This window comes from Podarcis raffonei, chromosome 13, assembly GCF_027172205.1.
Source record: "Podarcis raffonei isolate rPodRaf1 chromosome 13, rPodRaf1.pri, whole genome shotgun sequence".
Lineage (NCBI taxonomy): Eukaryota > Metazoa > Chordata > Lepidosauria > Squamata > Lacertidae > Podarcis > Podarcis raffonei.
In genome coordinates, this window is record NC_070614.1 from 22426675 (window position 1) to 22450779 (window position 24105).

The 24105-nt window shown below is 42.3% G+C and overlaps 1 protein-coding gene across 9 annotated transcripts in view; it reads left to right on the top strand.

The window, feature by feature from the left end:
- The window catches only part of SKAP1 (src kinase associated phosphoprotein 1), a 333813-nt gene that overhangs the window by 206985 nt on the left and 102723 nt on the right, over positions 1 to 24105 (top strand). For 8 of the 9 annotated variants that reach the window (XM_053362275.1, XM_053362276.1, XM_053362277.1 and 5 more), the window contains 4 exons: positions 17366 to 17443; positions 18579 to 18662; positions 20408 to 20532; positions 23470 to 23533. In XM_053362275.1, the coding sequence (XP_053218250.1) occupies positions 17366 to 17443; positions 18579 to 18662; positions 20408 to 20532; positions 23470 to 23533 (351 nt within the window). Of the gene's footprint in view, positions 1 to 441; positions 838 to 17365; positions 17444 to 18578; positions 18663 to 20407; positions 20533 to 23469; positions 23534 to 24105 lie in introns of those variants that run through there. The other variant, XM_053362278.1, reaches the window with a different exon arrangement.

Consider the following 24105-nt stretch of genomic DNA (forward strand, 5'->3'; position numbering starts at 1 on the left):
TGCATCTGATGAAGTGGACTCTCGTCCAAATGTGTTAGTCTTTAAGGTGCTACATAACACTTTGTTGCTTTTCATCCATTATGTTTTAGCAAGTACTTCTTGGTATAGTTCTTAATCTGAGTTTTTAAGGATATGTGTCCACCTGTATGGAGTTCCCAATTGATCATAATTTCATATTGTCTGGACTTGAATTGGAAAAAATATCGTGTAAAATGGACTTTGGTAGTAAGTAACCAGCAGATTCTTTATGACAGAATCTGAAGTATGTGTCTAGGTGTTTTTATATGGCTCCCAAACTGTGGGATGATAATAGAACATGGTGTGAACCAATCAAGAGCTGAGAAGTCCTTGATGGAAGTGTGAGAATGGGTCTTCTCATTCATGGACCTCCTACAGTGACTGAGAGCTATATCCCTGGACCCCAAGGACTCCTGTGTCTTGGGCTTGCAGGTGCTGGCAGCAAATATTAGACCACAAGACACCCTGAAGTGAGCCAGTGCGCCGACTGTGTCACCACACAGCTTGCCCATATGTTATTACTTATACATCAACCCTCTCTGAGTAATGGCCTGCAGGTTGAGGCAAAGCCAGCTTTCGTCGAGCATATATTTCAGCAGTGTTTAAATAAGCCCATCGAGACGCGCGTCGCGTGAACTTTTCTCTCCCATCCGTCTGCTCAGAGCTGCCTGTGGAACAAAATGAATGGAGAATACAGGAGGCAGGGGGGAGGCGCTTTGAGCCTTCCTCACTCCCCTGGAAAATGAGCTAGTCTGCTTTAACAATAAATGGTGACCAGTTCGAAAGCACACATGACCGGTCTAGTGAAGATTGAGCAAAGTAAGTTGAGCTTAATGAAGTCCTGCGTCTTCTGGACAGGAAAGGACGGGTGTTTTATAACTGTTTATTGGAGTTAATGGTAATAAATTCCTCACTTATGACGCATTAACTTTAATGTTTTCATTATGGGGTGATATAGGGCTTGCCTTTTAACATAGTAAATCACGCTGTCCTGATAGCATAGTGGGTTGAGCGGCTGACATAATGTTATGTTTAGGGGGAGAAGAGAAGAAACAAGAGAATGAGGTATATAGATCATCTAAAAATATTTTGATCCCACCTCCCCAAATGTAGTTTTAACCTTTTTGGCAGTATAAGCAGACATGCCAACAGGGCAAACAGTTTAGAGCAGGACTTTAAGCTGGAGTTGCTAAGCCTCTTGTGAAGGCCTGGTTTCCATAGCAACTTCCGAACTGTTCTTGGTGCTAAAGCTCCTCTTTCTTCTATTTTTCCCGCCTTCCTCTTTGGTAGAGTGTGCGGCCTTTAGCTAATGAGCTGTGCAAATAGATATTGAGATTTACGGTTTTTTAGTTTTGCAATTACCATCTTAGCAGCTTGGTGGAAATATTCAGAGCCAGAGGCAACCAGCCACCTTCTCATCGAATGCCCTGTACCCTCTGTGCCTTCCTCTCACCTCCACCCCTTGCCCTTATTTCGTGTCACAGTTATTTTACTCTCAAGCATGCACCAAAATTTCTCAAGCACAAACAGAAAATAGTAGAATCTTAAAAATAAAGCACATCTAGTTGTAAATCAGTAAAAGGTGTTTGTGTTCTGCTCACACCATGTGAGTAGGAAAACTCAAGAATGGAAAGCTCCAAAGGCTTTTGCATATCTGAGGCTACTCAGGTTAGAGGGCCCAAATGTCACTTGTGCCCAAAGTTGTGTGTAGTTGTGGATGGTCTAGTTAGAGACAGGTCACTCATTTGGCCAGGGAATCGCTGATGAGCACTAGCCTTCATTGAACCTGGCCTGAATGGTCATGGATAGAAAGCTGTCCCCCACTGTGTTGTCCTTGCACAGGGCACTGGTAAAGCCAGCCAACAAAGCCTTCACTTTTTCCATGGTTCTTAAGCTAGTTGACATGGACTTTGTGTAAACAAGATTGTGGCATGTCAGACCTGGTTGCTAGAGTCATGGTATGGTGAGAAATGCAGAGAAGTGACATGGCAGTCTGCTATAGTTGTTGCTGGTGAATTCTTGATTTATCACCGCTTGCTTTCAAAGTCAAAATTCTTTTTTAAAACAATTGAATTATAAATAAATTCACATTGTGCCCCTCATTGGACACACCCTACCAAGACATTCTCATGGGACCTGTGCCAGAACTCAGTAATGGTCCTGCATTCATTTCAGGGAAGCTGTATCTTGTTCTGTGGTGGATTGTTATCTTTATTCTTTTCCTTGTGAATTAATACCGTCTGCATTTTTAACTTCCTAAATTGCATTCATTCTATATGCTAAAATTATATCAGAAAATTGTTCCATAAACTAGTAGATTTTTGCCTGTGTGGGCAACATTTGGTAGAGAGATCCTGAAAGAAGTATGTCTAATACAGTTTTGGTGTATGAGGTTATTGTGCATATCATCAGATTTGGGGGGTGGGGCACCTGTTGCTACTATTAGTTTACTTCTTCATCAGACTGGGTGACAATGATACCTTTATTATTTGCAGCCCTGTCCTATCTGACCTCACGTCTTCATAAGTCTGGGCAGTGTATGTGTTGCTTAAGGTTATAAAATGTGCACTTTGTAATTTTTGCATGGAATCTAGATGTTTTCCCTCAGAATAGCACTTCTGTTGTATAGATACCTTGGCATTCGAAGTGTAGTATTTTGGGGTTTTATACTCTGATAAAGCTGCCATTGCTACTATTGTCATGTGGGATGTAATTGAACAAAACTAGAGGCTCGTGTTATGTTTTCCCTGTGACATGAATTGTGATAGGGAACACAGCTCTCCCCCACGTCGATCATAATTTGTCACAGTGCTGAATAATTTCCCCAACTATGGGGAAAATAACTTTATTTACTTAACTGCAAAAATTATACACTGCACCACCAGCTCAAATGGACTCTCAAAGTTTCTTACCACTTATAAAAACATAAACACTACAATAAAACCACAATAAAAATTAGCAATGAGAAAGTAATAAAACATCAAGCCAGCTCCATAAAATACTAACAATGCAGAAGAAACTAGTATCATTCTTCCTCTAATCACTCATGAGCCTTCTTGAATAAGACATTGGATAGATCTGAACAACTCCTAATCTGCTTCAGTGAGCTGTTTGTTGCTGCCAGGCAGAAATCTGATGGGACAGATCTATCTCTCTCTCTCCCTCTCTCTCTCTCTCTCTCTCTCTCTCTCTCTCTCTCTCTCTCTGTGTGTGTGTGTGTGTGAGTGAGAGAGAGAGAGAGAAAGAGAGAGTTGGATATGGATAACAAAAACCCATATTCAAGTGTCTGCTCCACTGAAAAAAAATGGACAAATCATTATTTCTCAATGCAGAACTCACATGATGACAGCAGACCTTTTTCTTTGACAGCCGATCACATTTCCATTACCCTTTCCAGCAGAGAAGAGAAGGGCAGGTAGGGGTATGTGTTGAACCCACTGCTACCTACAAAGCATTTCCCCCTGTTGCCTTTCTCTGCACTGATGCTGTTAGGCAATTTTATATTTCAGTCAGTATTCTCACAAAGGAGCTTTACTTCACTTCCTTCAAAATAGGCTGTTTTGTGGGGGCTTACTTCTCATTCGGCTGTGTGGGACCCTGGACATCAGCCACTGGTGCTGACTCCTGCCCTGGTGCAACCAATATAGCCAGGCTTTGATAATAGTAATGGGCCTAGCTGGAAGAGGATGGGACATGGGAGGGGACTGCAACCTCAGGGAGAAAGTGGTGAGAACAATAAGAGATCAGCACTTCATCCCACCTACTTCTCCCCAGGAAATCATTCCATCTCTCCCATTTTGCTACTGTTTGACAGCAACAAATGAAGCCTGTGGGTCCCTCCAAACTGGTAGTTTTATTGCAAGTAAATTCTACAACATTATTATTATTATTATTATTATTATTATTATTATTATTATGAATTTATATACTGCCCTTTACCTGGAGGTATAGATGCAAGAAGAATGCATTGTTGGTAGATTTATTCTGCTTTAGTATATTATTCTGCCTTTCGGTCCCAGCTCCTGCCCACCTAGCAACTCGAAAGCACTCCTAAGTGCAAGTAGATAAATAGGTACCACTTTATAGCGGGAAGGTAAACGGTGTTTCCGTGTGCGGCGCTGGTGCTGGCTCGCCAGTTGCAGCTTCGTCACGCTGGCCACGTGACTCGGAAGTGTCTTCAGACAGCGCCGGCTCCCGGCCTCTTGAGCGAGATGAACGCGCAACCCTAGAGTCGGGCACGACTGGCCCGTACGGGCAGGGGTACCTTTAGTATATTCTTCGGTGCTTCTCTAATTACTGCAATGCAACCGCATTATAGCTGTCTGGAGGGGCACAGCTAAACTGGAACAAAAAAACCCCAGAAGGTTGGTAGTATAAAAAGTTATGGGATTTCAGCAAAAAGTTATGGAATATGCACCAATTGGGAATGAAAACAGTATTGAAAATGGGATTGCATGTGACCTGAACACAAATCACTATGACTGCACAATAGAACGAACAACTGGAGGGGACCTTAGTTTGTTAGCCACTATTCCAGTTTAGCTCTCCCTTTTTTGGACATTTGAGCATACAGTACTGTCACTTCTTGAGTTGTCAGTTATGTATGCAGCTGCAAAACCAGAAGTGCAGGAAGTGATATCCTAGGAGTATATATTGTTATGGTTTGCTTATTTACATTGATTGCCTGTCCATCCTAAAGACTCACCACAGATCTGTAGTCTTCTCCAAAGAACTACAGGTTCCAGAGTTCCCTGGAGAGAGGGAATGAATAAACCAGTTTGAGTCTATGGTGCAGAATATTGTGGACTGAATTATCTGCCTGACCCTGCCATGTGGGTCACCAGATAACTGGTGCATGCAGATATGCAACTGATTAAGCTAAGATTCATTGAATCAGCACAGCAAAGCCCTGGAAAATAACTTTATATTTTTTAAGTTGATTGGGAAATGGTGTGAGAGACTCTGTCCGGCTTTGACAGTGGGATATACATTTAAAACAAAAGAGTAAAAGCTCCATTTGAACAGGCCCCGAAAAATGCAAAAGACCAAATTCTGGCAATAAATCCATCACTTGAATAACTGTTTCCCATATGATTTGCTGCCATTGATTGCCACCCCACAGCATTGACTCTGGGTTGTTATCTTCCTGTTGATGCCCACACTTTCTGAATTTCTGCTTACTAGCTTCTTACAAAAATGTCCACATAAAACATTTCTGACTGATTTCTTCTCATACACTTTTCTTATTTACTCCAGTGAGCAATGCAATAAAATTAACTTTATACAGGATCAATTTGAGGTGATCCATTTGCTGACAATTGTATTACATTTCTCTCCTGCCTCCTGCTGTTTTTTTCTTTGAAATATTCCCTTATCTTGTCCATAATCTCTAGGTGTTGAAAGTTACAGTAGTAAGGAGCAGTAACAACCCCTGAAACGCCCCCCCCAGGCATACTACAATAATAATGTTAAATACAGGTGACAAGCAGGACTCTTTTTTTAACAGATTGACAAAGTAACAGATAAGATAGATAAGATAAGAAATTGTTAAGCTTTTGACTTAACGATCATGGGACAAGAGAATGGGGGCTCTTATTTATCAGTAACTGATTGAGACATAAAGAAACAAGAATAATAATGAATGGACAGCTTTCATAGTGAAAGAAAGCTAACAGTGGAATCCTTCAGGAATCTTTATTGGGAATGACTTATTCAAAGGATATCTGGAGTCAGGACAAGAGTGAATAGTCAATTTAATGGTGACACTAGGTTACTTGTTAAACTGGTTTTCTCCCATGACTTTGGGACTGGAAGTAACCCCCAACATGCTGTACTTTAAAAAAAAAACACATACACAATGTTCTGCTTTGTACAGAGATGAGATGTTGAGATGTTGTATCATTGTCATACTCTGAAGAACTCCAAAATTATTTTTCCAAGCTGACTTGATACAAGGCGTATGAGATATTTGGGAGCTTTAGGTGGTGAGTTCTTGGATCCAGAGTTAAACTACAGAGCCTAGGACTTGCCAATCAGAAGGTCAGCGATTCAAATCCCCGCGACGGGGTGAGCTTGCTCGGTCCCTGCTCCTGCCAACCTAGCAGTTCGAAAGCACGTCAAAGTGCAAGTAGATAAATAGGTACCACTCTGGCGGGAAGGTAAACGGCATTTCCGTGCACTGCTCTGGTTTGCCAGAAGCGGCTTAGTCATGCTGGCCACATGACCTGGAAGCTGTACGCCGGCTCCCTCGGCCAATAAAGCGAGATGAGCACCGCAACCCCAGAGTCGGCCACGACTGGACCTAATGGTCAGGGGTCCCTTTACCTTTATCTTTTTATCCAGGTAGCTGTGTTGGTCAATAGTGATTCTTACCAGTTTCAGGAAGTACTCCTACTGTGCCCTTTCCTAAAAAAGGATGGTGCTACAAATATTTATGCTCTGGTGACATCAAGATTAAGTTAGTGCAAATATTCTATGTGTAGCTGCCTTTGAATGGCGTTCAGAAATCTCATCTGGTTTCAAATTTTATAAATCTGTTAGTTGGTTTATGGGGCCAGTTTAAAGTGCTGGTTTTAATCTGTAAGGTCATAAACAGCCTGTACTTTTAAAGCACCTTCTGTTTATAGGGGCTTATAGCGATTTCCGCAATTGAAATGAGAGAGCATGACATTCCAAAAATATTGTGCCATGGCTGAGCAAGGGCTGCTTTCTTCACTTTCCAAAGGTGCTGAGGGAGGTAAACCTCTGCCATTTGTCTGAATTCCAGACCTAAACTTTAGACTTTAGGGCAACCAGACAGCAATAGGATATTCTGGTGTGTATTTGCTGCTTAATGGTTCATCTCTCCTTTGAGGTGGCACAAAGAGGCCTTAAAAACAAAGAGCTGGTTTGAAAACATGCTGAACTCCTCTCTAGATTTCATCTTAATTGTTCTGTGAGAGCTGAGAGAATGGGTAGGAGATGACAGAGGTATCTCACACCTGTCCTTTGTGTAAGTAATCTTGCTTCTCTTTTTTGAGAAAATGTTATATATACACCCACCCACCCACACAGCATTTTGGGGAGGATGTTTGAGATTTCTTAGGGTGAAATCCCCAGTTCTTGACAAATGTAAATCATCATCTGGTTTCAGAAAAAGTTATTTAAAGGCTATGTTGATTAAAATATTTTTTTCTTCAAAGAAAAAAACATTCAAAGAAAAGCCTTCCAAACTTCCAAGTTTGGGAGACTATATGCCCTGTTTTTGAGAAATCCAGTATCTTCTTCCAAATTTGTAGTCACTTTACTGCAAATGCAGGAGATAAATCTGTGTTGGAGAAAATGTTGGTAAATACTCCCACGTGGGATGTGCGTGTGTCTGCTTGTAGAGTTTAGTTTAGTTTAGTCCACTCCGCATTTTTAAGAGAACCAACCTAATTTGCTGTTTCTGACTTATGGTTGAATCAGTATGCAGCTAACAACAGACTGCACACTTCTTTGAATTTTGTGATGCAGTTTTGTTTCAAAAATTCATTAAATGTTATTTTATAAGAAAACCCATAGAAAAGTGTACAAATATGTACATTTTAAGAGGAAAATGTGTACAAAATATGTATTTTAAGAGAAAGTGCATACCAAAACGTGTAAAATATAAATGTACATTTTATATCCTAACAAAAAAATGGGGAATAGATTTATGACTGAAAACCTGTGAAACTAATACTGAATAGAACTAGTTATATGCTAGAAACTCTGGCAGGTTAGGGACAAAGGTGAAAGCTACTTCCTAGTTCTACTGGATCTCTCAGCGGCATTTGATACCATTGATTAATCCAGAATGCGGCAGCTAGATTGGTGACTGGGAGTGGTTGCCAGGACCATATAACACTGGTCCTAAAGGATCTTCAGTGTCTCCCAGTTCGTTTCCAAGCATAATGCAAAGTGTTGGTGCTGACCTTCTGAAGTTCTTGGCTCAGAATACCTGAGTGAGCTTGTCCAGCACCATAGTTCAGCCCAGACACTGTTTTTGTACAATCTTGTTTGTTCCCAGTAACCAAAATTATATTATCAACATATACAAGCTGAAAAGTTGTTTTCCTTCATTAGCAAGGAATCATACAAAACAAAGTGGCACTAATAAAGGAAAGTTCCAGGGTAGCAACAGAAAGCAAACTAAAAATACTTTTGCAGTTCATCAAAACTATCCAGCAATATCAAGTTATAGGAAATTAACAGTTATCCTTCTAGTTGGTTAATTGGTTCGGCAACTTCCATGCACATGATGTGTGATGCTAATTATTTCCCCAAAGAGTTAAATGATAACTAATCAGAGGCAGCTACAGTTGCAAATGGCAACAAAATATATGTGAAAGGAAGAGGAGCAGGTTTGCTCAAGTGTGTTCCAGGTAGATGTAATGGTTCTAGGGGTTGCTCGTGTGTAAACTGGTGCCAACACCTGGCTGGGTTGCCTGAGTGAACCTTTTCTGTCCGGACAACCACTCACCCGTGGCTGTCTCAATCACTGGCAGAATCTGTCAGTGGGCGTTTCTTGAACTTCTTCCAGCAAAGAAGCTCTTTGACGCCTAGTCTCCTACTCTCCCTGCGCGGAAGCCTTCTGCGCAAGAAGGGTGTGGGCAGCGGAGGACCCTTACTCTCCCTGCTGGTTCCCGGCAAGGAGTCATGGGACTGCCTCACCGATTCCCCCATCTGCCCCCCTTCTCCACTGGTGCTACGCTGATTCCCTTCCCCAGAAGATAGGCTGCCTCTCCCCATCCCCGGACGCTCTCTGGAATCCCTCTGGAGCCCTCTCTCTCCCTGATGGCAGTTCCCTGACAGTAGAAATACTGTTTGTAATGAAGTGAGACCAGTAGTTTACTTGCTTGAATTAACAAATAATAAAGTTTTGAGAATTTAAATTCTAGATTAAAATTGATTACTTCATTGAGAAGGGGATTGTAACAAAAACACTGGGGCCTAATTTGAATAGTAGAGTGCCTGGTATCTGGTGGGCAATCTCATCCTTTATTTCCACACTGTGGCTGCAGACCAAATCACCTGTCAGGAGAGTTATGAGATTCAGGTGAGGGTCAGATGCCTTCACCCATTATTTTTAAGAATAACATTATAACATTAGTGTTAATTTTATGCATTTTAAAAAATCATCATGGTATTTAACAATAATATGTCCTTTAGAGGAGAAATTGTGAATTGCAGAATTTTAAATACCCGTCATCATCCTTGGTTTCACTCAATTTTGTTTATAACACTCTTTCATTTTCTTCTAGTTGTGAGGGTGGGGGTGGGGAGGGGCCACACAAGTGGAGTAGCCTAGGGCCTCTCTTCATCTAAATCTGGCCCTGAGTGGCGGCCTTACTATGGAACGCCCTCCCTTCAAATGTTAAGGAGATAAAGAACTACATAAGTTTTAGAACAAATCTGAAGGCAGCCCTGTATCTGGAAGTTTTTAATGTTTGATATTTTACTATGTTTTATATATGCTGTAAGCCACCCAGAACAGCTAGGGAAACCCAGCCAGATGGGCACGGTATAAATAATAAAATTATTATTATTATTATTATTATTATTATTAGCCTGAATTGCCATTTGTTGCACTTCAGCTTTAAAGAGTGGGTTTTTGCAGGGAAAGCTCTGGGTTATTCACGGAAAATACTGCCACCTGAATTTCAGTGATGCCACCACAGGGGGCAGCCATATATTGATTCCAGCAGCTCCATACAGAAGGGCTTTATAAAAGAGGCATTGGTTTGATGAAGTAGACTCCAGTTCACAAAAGCTTGCACCGTAATAAATCCATAAGGTGTGACTCCTTGTTAGTTTTCCTTATGTTACATTCTGCCCGACTGAATTTTCATGTGCAAAGTCTTGTGCAAGCTGGGCTGGCAGGAGTAGGGGTATGAAGTGGAGGTGAAATGCACATCCAAGTGCACTTGTCAGTCAGACATGCAGTAACTTTAGTGAATTATGCATTCCTCAGAAACAAAGGAACATGTACCTTTACCTGAAACCATTCTATGGAACCAGGACAAGAATTAGCCCATATATCTTTCTTCTTTTTCTACAACCTTGGATTACATTACATGATCAGTTGCTATCATGATTCTGGTTGGACTAGATCCTGTTGCTGGCTTCTGCAAAAGGAGCAAGTGAGTCTGCACTGTTTTCCTGCAGCCTTATTTCTTGAGGAATGGGGTTGAGGGGAAGCCCCATGCTGGCAATGTACTGATAGCAAATGAGATTAAATAAGCGCGGCAGCTCACTGTCATCTCCCCGCCTTCCCCCCGGTGTAATTCAATTCAAGCGCGAGCGGTGATGGGAACTCACACGGGCTGCCTCTGTCACCCCCGCTGAGGTTTGGAATCTTTTAACGTCTAAATAAAAGTTTCACTCAAGCATTTTTTATGCTCCTGCCAGCGGGATCGGCGAGCTGGCGTTGGGCACATTAATGTTAATATTCATACTGGCAGATTTCTCCCCGTGTACCAGGCCTGTGTTGGTAATTATAAATGTGCGCTGCAAGATGACATTTAGATTTGCGGGCTTTAACACAAGGGGAGAGGGGGATGGGTTTCAATAAAGAGGCACACTTTAGTATTTGTCATTTATGCAAAGCTGGCCTTACCGTGAGGCAGGCCAAAGACGCTGCCTTAGGCAGGAGATAGAGGCATAGTCTGAAAAGGGATGAACTGTAAACAGCTATCAAAATCTGCTGTGCCTTAAATTTGAAATGGAATGGTGGTGGTAGGGCGTCTCCTTCACTTTGAGAGTGGCAGCTCTTCAATAGTGCTGGTGCAGGGAACTGTTGTGACCAGTTCAGGCACCACTCTGACTGTGCTGGTTACTGGAGGCAACTGTGAAATTTTCTGCAAGTACTTGGAAGTACAGGAAGAGGAAGAGTCCACTTTTAGCCCCAGTGCTATTTCTGTTTCCCACACTTCCGCCCGAAGAGGGTGGCAGTTAGACTCAGGTAATAGAATGAAAACTGAGTACACATTTCAGTACAATCTCTATTGCCCTCTTAATGATCATATAGGCCCCAGTTGTTCTAGTTTTACAGTGGTACCTCGGGTTACATATGCTTTAGGTTACAGATGCTTCAGGTTACAGACTCCGCTAACCCAGAAATAGTACCTTGGGTTAAGAACTTTGCTTCAGGATGGGAACAGAAATCGTGCTCCTGCTGTGCGGTGGCAGCGGGAGGCCCGATTAGCTAAAGTAGTCTTCAAGTTAAGAACAGTTTCAGGTTAAGAACGGACCTCCAGAACAAATTAAGTTCTTAACCAGAGGTACCACTGGACTGATGGGAAATTTAAGCTTAAAAATATTGAAATACACAAGACTAGATAGTCAGCCCCGCTCCACCAAGTGCAATGCAAGCTTTCATGTTCATATCCTCTACAGCTTACTTGGGGGGCGGGGGACTGAGCACACCTAATAATGTATTGGTGCTGTTGTAAGCTACAGGGATATCTACATGAGGTAGCCCAGGCGTAGGCTGTGTTTATCCATTGGATGCATCAGCATTCACATTGTCTAATGTTGCTGTTTCAATTTTTTGGATTCCAATGGCAACGATAGAATTTGAATATGGATTTCCCAGACCCAAGCACTTACTTTTTTCACTCAATCCCACTGGCTTGGGGCATTTGCTTCATTGGAATCAAAAGCAGTAATAGCAATGGTGGGGCTTAGGCCTCACTGCTTAGGCCTCTGCCATCTTCATCTGGCTAAAATCCTTGGTTTTTAACCCACTGCTACTAATCTGGGTGCATTTCCAGTGACTTTCCTAGGATTTAGCTTCTGTGCCTGCTCATCCTACCTCTTTCCCTACCTTCCTGCCAAGAGAACATAACCCTTGCTATTCCATATCCTTATGTGAGCTTTTTCCTAACCAAGCTGATATTTCCTTTTCCTTAGAAAACATGCATTACTTGTCAGCATTTTATTTGCTGACATCCCAAGAGGTGAGAATGCTAGTGAGCATGTTTATGGGCAATATGACTTTTTTAGCCTGTTCAGTAAGGTAAACCACACTGAACACTGCAGAGAAATCCACAATAACAACCCTAAGCAGATAGCAGTGGTCACTAGGCATTCCAACCCCTTGTAAGAGAGTCTTCCAAATACATTGACTATAATATGCCTAACTTTCTGGGAGAATAGATACTTTTCAGCCTTTTCTTTTGTACTTTGGTACCCAATCCTGAATGTGGACTGCTGCTTGCACATCTGGGGGGAACCTTGGTCCTTAAGATAGGGTTAAACACTGAATTTCTCACTTAGGGAAGAAGAAAATAATAGCTTATTCTCTCCCCTAATAAAAAAGCTTAGAACGGGACAGGGTGGGGTGGAATTCTGCACAAATGAACTCTTATGTTTGGCTGCTGCAGTTGTGTCTCACCTCACCTCGAGACACATTTGAAAGGATTTATGTCCACCCCCAGAGTTTTGCAGAGTCATAAAACTCCAAAATGAAAATAGTTCTGTGAAGGAAGAGAGGAGTAGGGGAGGGAAAATTTGACAACATGGATGAATTGGCATGTTAAGAGAGAGCCGCTTAGCAAAACAAGAAGGAACCCCCTTCTGGTAAGGGATTCATACTTAAAAAGCTGCTGAACATGGCCACTGGGGAGATGATCAGTAGCACTTTTAGATAGGCGGGTGGGGGAGAGATTCAATATAAATTAACTACTGCATGGAACAGTGCCAAGCTTCTACGGGAGTCTGGTGCGCTCACTAGCAGACTGGCAGCACGCTCCAGAGGGTGGAATTCTTGACCTCCCAGGAGTTTGGGAAGAAGATGCTGATCCTTGTGGCCAAGCTGGTGTGTGTTAGACAGATTTTGGAAGCATCATGTGTTTGCTTTATTAACGCATCTAGGTCCAGGGTTTCTTTTCCTGCTCACCATGTGTTCATTCGTCATGAAATAAACAGAGGCAAACCTATTACAGAGACATGGCCAAATGTGAAATGTGGGGATAGCTAGACATGAAGTTATTTTGGCATCCCGCTTCCCTGCATAGTGAGAAATTCCAAAACCAACCCCAAAGGGTTGTTTCCTTGTGAAGACAAAACACCAGGTGTTTGTAGTGTTTTGCATCATGTAATGTTTGTAGTGTAGCTTTTTGTGATATTTAAGAATAAGTAAATTGAGCATGGGGCAGCAAAGAGGCACACAGAAACCCTCACTCTATCTTGTGTCTCTTCTGCATAATTTATTTATCAGTCTTTCTGTTTCATTTGGTCTTTTTTCATTTTTTGCTCATTTGGTTTTTCTTTTTTCATTCTGTAATCATGGCTATACCACTATAGAGCCAGTGTGGTGTAGTGGTTAAGAGCAGTAGACTCATAATCTGGTGAACCGGGTTCACGTCTCCGCTCCTCCACATGCAGCTGCTGGGTGACCTTGGGCCAGTCACACTTCTCTGAAGTCTCTCAGCCCCACTCACCTCACAGAGTGTTTGTTGTGGGGGAGGAAGGGAAAGGAGATTGTTAGCCACTTTGAGACTCCTTTGGGTAGTGATAAAGCGGGATATCAAATCCAAACTACTTCTTCCTCTTCCTCTTCTTCTTCTTCTTCTTCTAGATTTCCCTGCACTGGTTTCCTTTATTGTTTTGTATAACATTTTAAATTTATTCTTTTAAACTTGTAAATCCCCTCATGTTCTTGTACTTTCTTTATTCATCTGCATTGCTTTCTTTCTGTTCTCTTCTTTGATCTTTCAGTTCATCAAATACTAATACTCTGATTAAACCTCCATTCCCTTGTGCTTGTCTCTATGTCTTCTCTCTCTTGGCTCCTTGCGGATGGAACTCTTTCCCTCTCAGTATTCAGCTGGCCTCTTTTGTTTCACTTGAAGACTTTATTAAAAACTTATCATTTTTCTCTTGCATTTCCCTCTTGATGTCCATTTTTTTTCTTATTCTTTCCTACTTCTTGATTATTACACCCTTCCTTCCTTCTTTCACTCTCCATACCAGGTAATGTAAATGTTTTCTATTTCTCTCCCTCTTGTTTTTATTGTGAGCTGGAAGCAAGGACTTGTGTTTTTCTTTTTCTTTTTTTACAACGCCCAGTGGTGCAGTTAGGTAATTTTAGACTCTGGCCTTAATGGTCTTATGGAGGGGTTGCTCTTTAGATGGTAATGTGTATTAGTTTACTTACTTCAAAATGTGATAAGACAGCCCTGCTGTGTTCAGGAGGCTGTCTTTCTCATGCTGCTGAGTGGGGCCCTGGACATCTGCCCCCCTGAGAGGGCCTTGTGTATATGACACACCTTTCTATATCTTAAAAAAACCCACAAAAAGCATGAAGAAATGCACACCTAGATAGAAACAAGTTTCAGCCCCTACCCTGCAGTTAGATTCCACTTTTATTTCTTGCTCTAGAACATAAACAAACCACCAATTACCACTGCAGAACATCTATCGCCAGACTAACTTTTTAGTCTTTGGAGAATACTCTGTCTGTTAGATTGATCAGAGTTTGAAAGAGTAGTTTGCCACACTGAGCCCCTCCCATGTGGCCAAGTTTCTCATAAAAGGTTCGTGCCATCAATGTTGAATGTTCTGGGACTCAAGAGCCCCAACCAGCATCTTTAATGGGCAGGGATGGTGGGAGTTATAATCCAACAACATTGACCACTCCTATAGCATTGCATACACATGCATACATTTACTATATATTCAAAAGAAGAGATGTTGCATTTAAGTGCAAGTTATCATTTTTGTCATTCATACATGTGAAATTCTGTGGACTGTTACAGTGGCTAAAAGTGCTTTAAATGTATTTTGTGGTTGCACTCTTTAATGGAAAATATTCGCTGGGTTTTCTCTAATTGCAGGAACATTCCTAAAACATAATCTCTCAATATTTTCATCTATATTTATATTGTAATTGGTGCTCAATATTAGATAGTAGAATCTGATAAGTGGCACACAGTGGTATTTGTTAGATAACAGGCAGTAAGTTGACAATAGGCACATTGAGTTTTTATATCTGAAGCCTTCCAAGATAAAAACAATCAAGAGTTTAAAGCGTTCTAATTTTGAGTTTTTAAAGTCACGTTCTGAATGCAAACTCAACTTTTGCTTCAAAATGCATCACTCAGAAATTTGGATGATGATGAGCGCAGCTAAGCCAATAAATGGCCAGGCAAGTAGCTGAGCCAAACACCTCTAGAAGCTTAATCATCTTCACTACAACATCTCATAGTACATTATTGTATTTATTAAAAAATAAAAGCCAATATTTTCAGAAACAGAATGGCCATCCTTTTGAGTGCTAAAGAGCAGAACATCCTGGTGTATGTATGTGTTTGATTTGCACATTGCTACAAAAATTTTGAATTGCACATTTCTCCCATAGATTGCCTTTTGCCCTCTTCTAAAAAGCACAAGCTACAATAGTTTTCACATGAAGATTTGCTGTGCTTAGGTGCATAAAAGCTTGCTGTATGTTGGTGTTGATCATCTGTTAATTGGACAATATGTACATAGACTGTGGAATCTTGTGTACCACTAGCTCGTGTGCTAGGCATGGCTTATCTATTTGTGCTGCATTTCTGCAACACCTTCCCGTTGATGAGACATGGTCCAACTGCACTGGCATCCCAAGTGGCTGCTGTGCACAATCTGAGAGTTGGGTGACAGCGTTATTTACATTACAGCGGTGGATATTTCCAAGGGTGCCTCACTTAGATCATGCAGTGCAGCCACTTGCGGCAGCAAGATGCCTTGGATAAGCTTTGCTGCTGTCACCACAGCTCTCTAGGTTGGGCCCCCTGATTTCCTAGTTTGGACACTGAGAAATTGGAAGAATTAATTGACTCTACATTTCCAGCTTTCAGCTAATTAACAAGAAATATAAGCAGCCTAGGCAAAAGGTTATGTAAATGTCTGAGAAAGGGTGTAAATCTCTGGCTGAGGCAGACTGCAGATCGATTCACAGGTCCAAGCTTGATGTGCCAAGATGTGTATTAAATGCATTCACAGTGTGAAGTGGGCTGTATTGTGAAGTCAGAGTGTTTTCACTTCATAATGCGTCCAAAACCCAACACGGGGCTGCTGCCAGAGCCAAGATTCACTCAGATTCAATTTTTATTACCAAATCTTGGAAAATGTGAAATAATAACAACAAAGAGAACATCTCTGAAGATTTACAGAGCACATTTTCCTAAACCACTGAAAAACTGGAGACACACAAGGGATAAGAAAGATTCTCCAGAGCAAAGGGTGCAACTGCCATGTAGGTTGCAGCTCTAGCAACTTATACATAGTTACAGCTGGACACCTCCAAGGATAGAGGTTTCATAGAGCCCCTCAGACGTGGATTGCATTTGGAAGTGGATGCACACTGAAGCAATGACAAAGTTATATCAACACATATTATCCCATCACAATGAATGTCTCCATTTGGTTGTTTATGTCTGCAAACTTATACCTGCATACCTGAGAGTGAGCTCCACTAAATTCACTGGGATTTACTTCTGAGACTACATGTATGGGATTGTGCAGCTATCCCACAGTGACAACTTTTATGGGTTTGAATCCTCTGTTTATTTCTGGTTTGCTTTTATATGCCTTCATGTGTTTTTATATTTCTGTTTACTGGTTTTAGGTTTAATGTTTTGATGATATATTGTTTAACTCCGCTTAGGTATGTTTAAAGTATTAAGTGGTATACAAATGCTTTTCAATAAATGAATAAGCTTGTCTAAACAGGCTTTCCAAGCAAGTTCAACCTGGACTGGGATTTTACACATACACAAACATGCACACACACGCGCACACACACAAACAATGTTCAAGACCAAATGGAAGTGGTAGGTCATCTCCTTATGCCGGAATCCAAATTTTGTATCTCACATAGCTGGCGGTTGTGTGCACATCACCAGCTTAAAACACAGCTAGGTCATTCTTTTTTTCAATTTAAATGAAGCTGGTTTGGAGAAAAGTTCAATATTTCAAAAGGAATGACAGGATATATACAGGATAGATATAGACTAGGGCTAATGTGTGCATACTGCTTCCCAAACCAGCCATGGGACAGCACTGGATGCAGAATAAACAAGAGTGTGTATACAGCCAGAGATGTAACACTGGCATAGTACCAACCAATATGATTAATTTGATTGGCCCATGCCTCCCTTACTGACATGATACAGAGCCCAGCCACATGAAAGCTGTTTGGCAGTGGCTGCCTTTTCCATCACATATATAATGGAAATTGATGATAATTGTGGGTGTAGTTTGATTAAAATACTACTGATTTCCTTGATTTTGTTGTCTTGGAAGATTCCCCAAGCATAATTTTCCATGCTTATTGAGATTTTGTTTTTGTTTTTTTAAGCTGAGAGCAACTTGCAGAAGGCCACTCAAGAGCAAGGAGGCATTCTAAAACAAGGTTACTTGGAAAAGAGATCCAGAGGTAAAAATCTGCCAAACTAATCTTCACAACACCTGCTGTTGATTTATCCATTCATAATCCATCCCTATGCTGTCCATCTGTTGAAAATTTAAAGCCCTCTGGGCAGACACTGTGGGCAGCTTCTCATTCACCGATTTAGATGTTAGGAAAAGTGTCCAAGTGAAAAATGCAGATGTGTTGTATCAACTACGGAAGGTACATGTACTGTATGTATATATGTATTACTTGCCTCTTACTTGCCTCTGAAATACTGTTAGGAACATATATCTGATTATACTTTCGTTAAGCAGATTACTACTATTGGCCCAGAAGGATCAATGAGATGCCTCTTAATGGATGCCAGTGATTAGGAAATAGTTTGAGATTTTTCTGGAATGGTCTTAATGAAGAAAGCCATCAGTCTAGAAAAGGTGTTGCCTTCTCCTGCTAAATGGAGGGGACATGTGAGAAGTGATTTTGTAACAGATAAAGGCAGAGGGGACAGAATTAGTCATGCTGCTCTGCCCCTAGAATATCTCTCACAAGTAGCGAGTGTGCCTTATTCTTCCTCGGAGGTCACCTACAAACATTTTGAAAACAAAAGTAGCATATATACTAGTGTGCTAGTCACAGTTGACATGTGCATTTTGAAGTTGATCCCAATTTTTTATTGTGAATTTGCTCATAGTCCTTGTCCAGAGGGCTTCCAATTTATTTTACATAGACAAAGTGGTTGTGTCTCTTATGTTGTCTATACAGTGGTACCTCAGGTTACAAACACCTTGGGTTACAAACACTTCGGGTTACAGAATTCGTTAACCAAGAAGTAGTACCTCGGGTTAAGAACTTTACCTCAGGATGAGAACAGAAATCGCATGCAGCAGCAGGAGGCCCCATTAGCTAAAGTGGTACCTAAGGTTAAGAACGGTTTCAGGTTAAGAACGGACCTCCGGAATGAATTAAGTACGTAACCAGAGGTACCACTGTACAGTGGTTGGCACATTGCTGGTACAAAGTACTAGTAGTATTAGTAGTAGTAATGCCCTCCGATTGATGTAGAAGGCACATCTTGGGATACCTTTTGTGGATGAAGAGACCCTCCTTCTTTTCCTATTCTTCTCCTGTCACCTTGCACCTTCTTCTTTCTTCTTCACAGACTCTAAAATATTTGGCTCTGAGTGGCAGAAGCGATGGTGTGTCCTTGACAATATGGCCTTCTACTACTTTGCAAATGAAAAAAGTAAGTGGTACTCCTGACACATGTACACAGCCATATCCCTTCAGTATTTTCACTGCACTATCCAGATACATTGGAGGGAGGGAGGGAGGGAGGGAGGGAGGGAGGGAAGGAAGGAAGGAAGGAAGGAAGGAAGGAAGGAAGGAAGGAAGGTTCTGTTAAGCTTTCCCTCAATCCTGATTTCATTTTCGTTGGTCCCCAGAATGGAGGGACAGCAGGTGAAAGTTGCCTGAACTCTGGTGCATCTCTGAAGCTCCTTTGTTCCTCAGTATTGCTTTCTAAACTTAATTTAGATATTGTCCTCAGTCTTCCTCCATGAAGCTCTGAGGCACATACAGAGGGTTGAGCTCATTTTATCATTGCAGCAGCATTGTTGCAACCCTGCCAGTGGGTCCTGCTTGGCATCTGCTTGGCCACAGAATAGTGGACTAGATGGGCTACTGGCTCTTCTTACATTCTTATTGTGAGGTAGGTTAGGCTAGGATAATTGCTTACCAATGAGCTTCAACCAGTCAGGGATCTAAACCTGGGTCTCTCTCATCCACATGTAACCTTCTAAGCAGTACATCACAGTGGCTCTTCCAACTGGATGATAAATTGCCCACCAGGCAGTGTGGGAATCTGCCATTTAGATGCAGCCTTACAAACGGAGAACAGAGTCTGGTTGTATTCCAACACCCTTGTCAGTAAAGAATGAGGGAAAGGAGAAATACGGACACAAGGCCCTGTGTAAATAAAGTACTGCCCATTTTCCCCCCATTAGTTGTCAGGCGGGCTTTAACCCTCCCCTAAGTGACCATATATAATCTATGTGTCAGCATGTATAAATATTTTTCAGTTATGCTCCATCAGATGCATATAAACAGGAAGCTAATACTTCCAACCAAATTTGGCATGCCTAGATAGATGGGCTACGATTATACTGTGCCTCCCATCCAGGGAGATTGAATGCAGAGCAGGTAAAAAAAATATACAAGAAGAAATAGACGATAGAGGGGACAGCATTAGGAGTATTCAGAGCTGGAGGAGGACTCAATAACAGGATTTTTTTCCAGCACAATTCAAGGGATAATGGACACTGGGGCTAAGTAAGCAATTATGTTTTGCAGTATTATCTATACATATACAATTTAAAGCAACCTCGATGTGGCAGTTGCACGTTGTAGCATACACGCTGGGACTTAGGCAGAGTTCCATTTTGTCTGTAAATTTTGCAAATGGTAAAGGGGATTTTCAGTCACCAACATCAGCATCATACAGCAGTACTCGGATACCACATTTTGCCTGTTCAAAGCACTCCATGTCTTTCATCAGAGACATCCTTGCAACAACTGTGTAAGTTAGACCAATAATATCACTATATTACAAGTGGAAGGACTGAGGTCGATAGATAGTGGCTTGCCACACTTGACATAACGGTGGCAGATCCCTGTGCAGAATTGAGTTTATTGCTAAACCCCAACACAGCACCAAGGGGAACATGTTCCCTTCTTCCAATGAGGCTTAATGACTAGAAGTAATATTCACTGTAGAAAATAATGGCTTTTTTAAAAAGCAGTTTTGGGGAGGAAAATACAGACAGTGAAACAGTTCAGGGCCCCTCTTCTGTCTGCCCACATGGCTCTTTCTTCCCACCCACTTTAGAGAGAATCTGGAAGACACAGGTTGGGTCTTGTATTCTGAAAGTGGTATCTGTAAGCAAGCTAGCAACTTGAAGTTTGCTGAATCATCATTACTGTATTATGCAGGCAAGCAACCAAGAGGCATGTTTGTCATTGAGAACTACCATGCCCAGATGGCTTTCCACTTGCGCAAGGATTCTCGAAGAGATTGCTGCTTCGAGCTGACCTCTCCTGGTAAACGTACCTACGAGGTAGGTGTGTCCGCCCAAATGGCCAGAGTTTCCAGCCAAGGAATTCTGCATAGTGCTAGTTGAAAGGAGAGAGTGGGGACAATGGAACCCTGACCCCATGGCCTCTGAAGACTCCTGTCATGAACCCCACAGTGCTGTCGGGATTGGGATTGGATTGGCAGGCTCTGACAGGAGAGGAGGGAGAAACAGAGCTGGGTACAGGGACTGAGTTATGGGAACCTGGGTTGGAGGAGGGGGGAACTCCCCTTTCCACCCTGACTTCAGACACTTTGGAAGGGGAAGAGGGATGCCAGCTCTTCCTTCTAATATTCCTGAGGAACTTAGTGGAGGCTGGGGAGAGCTTTGATCAGCCAAGGGGATGAGTCAGCAACTGAACAGAAGGGTGTAGTCTTGTTGCCTAGAATCAGGCATTGGCTTTGTAGATGAAAGCAGACCCACCTGCCCTGACGAAGCATGCACTTGAAATCTCGTCATTCCTACAAGACAAGTGAGTCTAGCAAGTGAAGGCACCATGCCGGGCCATCTTTAGCAGATGCGGCGCCGGGGTGCAAATATCCGCCCAGCGCCCCATGTCACTGCAGAAGAGCAATCCCCGCAGAGGCTTGGGAGAGAAGCTGCACCCCGCCAACCATATGGCTGGCAAGTATGCAGCTTCCCTCCCAAGCCTCTGCGGGAGGAGAGTGCAGCTTTCCCCCCAAGCCTCCTTGGGAGGAGAGCGATCCCCGCAGAGGCTTGGGAGGGAAGCTGCATGCCCGCCAGCTACATAGTTGGCGGGGCGCAGCTTCTATCCTAAGCCTCTGTGGGGATCGCTCTCCTCCCAAGCAGGCTTGGAAGGCATGCTGCATGGTTGGTGGAGCACAGCTGGTGGGCGCGCAGGGAAAAGGGAGGCTGCCGGCAAAGCCGCGCAGCTCCCCCACTTGCTGGGGTGCCCCTGAGAGGCCAGCGCCCTGGCGCAAGGCGCCAGTAAGCCCTATGGGAAAGATGGCTCTGGCGCCATGCCTTGTCTTTAAAAGCTTGGTGAGAAGGGCAGGGAAATTTGTTGGGACATTTTCATCCCTTCCAGTTAGTTCTGAACATCTTGCACTGCTCCTGAACTCCTAAATCATGACTCCAGAGCACTGTGTCAGCTGCCAAGCCTGTACTGTTAACTTGCCTGAATAAATATCTCTTTCTTACTTACAAGTAAGATCTTCTGTCTGCATGTGTTGGGTGGGAGTCAAGACAACTCCCAGTAGAGATGTGTCAGGACTGGGTTTGAGTCTCCTCCTGCAGTACCCAAACCATTTTCTCTTCCTTACTTGGCTACAAAATCTTATCTGACCTGGAGAGTACTTTTTATATATGAAACTTAGATTGCCTTTGAGCCTCTTCCACACCATTCACTCTGATCACTGTTAAAACCTGGAAGAGAAAGGAGAGGAAAGGCCTTCCTCTCTCCTCAGGCCAGTGTACATTTGACATTTGCATAACAAATCCAATCAAAGCAAGAACCACTGTGGACTTCATTTGAAAATACGTCACACTTTCCTCCTCCCACTCTAAGCTAGCAAGCTCGATTCATCTCCGCTCCCCTATTCCTTTCCAAAACTGGAAAGGGAACCCAAGAGTTCTGGTTTTAGGGCTAACTTGTATATCAATTTATGTTAACAGCCGATTGACATGTGGAAAGATGGCTCAGGTTGACTTCAGCCCAGGAAAAACCAGTTTTAAGTGAATCAGATGCTACCCTTTGGTACTACGAGTTTGTTGCTATTTATCTCCTCACCCTCCCTGCACAGCCTGCTACCTAGCGGCTACCCACTGCTAGAAAGACTATCTGCTTGCCACCTGGTCATCCCTTAGTATCTTGGTCCCTCCTTCTTTCATTGATCCTTAGCTTAGGTTGTGAGCACTCAGTTATAAGTCCACACACATACACTGCAGGAGTGAATTAGCTCCCCCTTCAAAGCACTGCCATAGGTTGCCACCTAGAGGTCCCTCGTGGTATGGCCAGCTTTGCCTCAGTCTCTTAACCGTTAACTCAGGCATAGGTAAACTCGGCCCTCCAGATGTTTTGGAACTACAACTCCCATCATCCCTAGCTAACAGGACCAGTGGTTAACTGGTACTGAGCACATGTATGTTTCTGCATTGCATTTGTTTGGGGCTTCAGTGTCTACTCCTGGCCATGCCTACATGAGGACTCCCCTGCTGTAGTTGTTCACAAGTTGATCAGGAGAGGTTTGTCTCCAGTTGTCATAAGAACATACGACATGCTTTCAATATATTTATTGCCATTCATTCATTTACATTTTTCCCTGACAGGGATTCAAGGTGGCTTATAGATAAAATGGGACTGTAATGGATCTTAGGACTGTGTCCTGTTGTTTGAATCTGCTGTTAAAATACAATAATAACCATGTTGAATATGAGCAGTGACAAGTTGTGCACCCCAACTTACTGCAATGATTTTTCCGGGGTTTGCAAAACAAATGGGGCAGGAGAATTCTCCATGTGTCTTTGTGGGATTCCAAAATAACCATGTACTGTCAGTCGAACTCCACTTTATTTTATGTAGAAGAGAGAGAGATGGGACAATAGTAGAGATGAGGGGCATCACAAGACCAAAACATTACAATATATAGCTAATTTACAGGTGCATGCATATGATTTTTTTTTCATCACTTAGTGATTCAGCAGCCAAATGCATAAACTGCCAGATCTAAAAAGTGATGTATTTTGAATGATGTTAGTGGGTAATATGGAACCTCTGTCTGTGATACATGCTTTTATGTATTCATGCTTAATGAAGTACTTGACAGGGGCAAACCCTGAAATCAGTAGCATGCTTCCTTAAGTATGGCTTGCACATGGAGTACAATCACCTGTAAATTAGTAGTTGCTACAGACCTTATGGCAGAAATCTTGCAGTGACTGTATTGAATTCTTCCTTTGCAGTTTACAGCTGTTAGCTCTGCAGAAGCCATGGACTGGGTGGATCAGATCCAATTCCTGCTTAAGGGTGAGTAGCTTAAGAGGGAACAAATCCATATGATCTAGGTGAGAGTGATTCCCACCTATAAAACTTGCAGCTGAGGGCATGTACTGCTGTCACTGACAAACACTGTGTTTTGAGGGAATATGAACTGATAGGAAGTTCTGTCTGTAGTGGTTGCTGGCCCATTCACACATTCAAGATGTCAGAGGAAGACCTGGCTCCTGTGATGTTCCAGTGTAGCAATGCAGTCTCCAAAGTTGTATATTTTTCAACTGAGCATATATTTATGAGCCTAACTGTTATTTAGACTATGTCAATTAATTAGACAGGAATTGACTACAAAGGGCCAGTGTATAAACTCCAGACTTCCGATCACCCTCCTTCTGTATTACTTACCAGAATCTTAGCTTTTGTGCCTGTGCTTTTCTATTGATTTCTTACCCCCACGCAGAAAATCACATAAGCATAGTGGTAAGATTGTCTAAAAAGCTCACAAAACAAAAGGCACTCTTTAATTTAAAGAAAATCCCAAAGTGACGTTTCTGAAACCTTTAATATTGTTTTGAAAGGGAGAAGCAAGAAGGCAACAGTTTTTC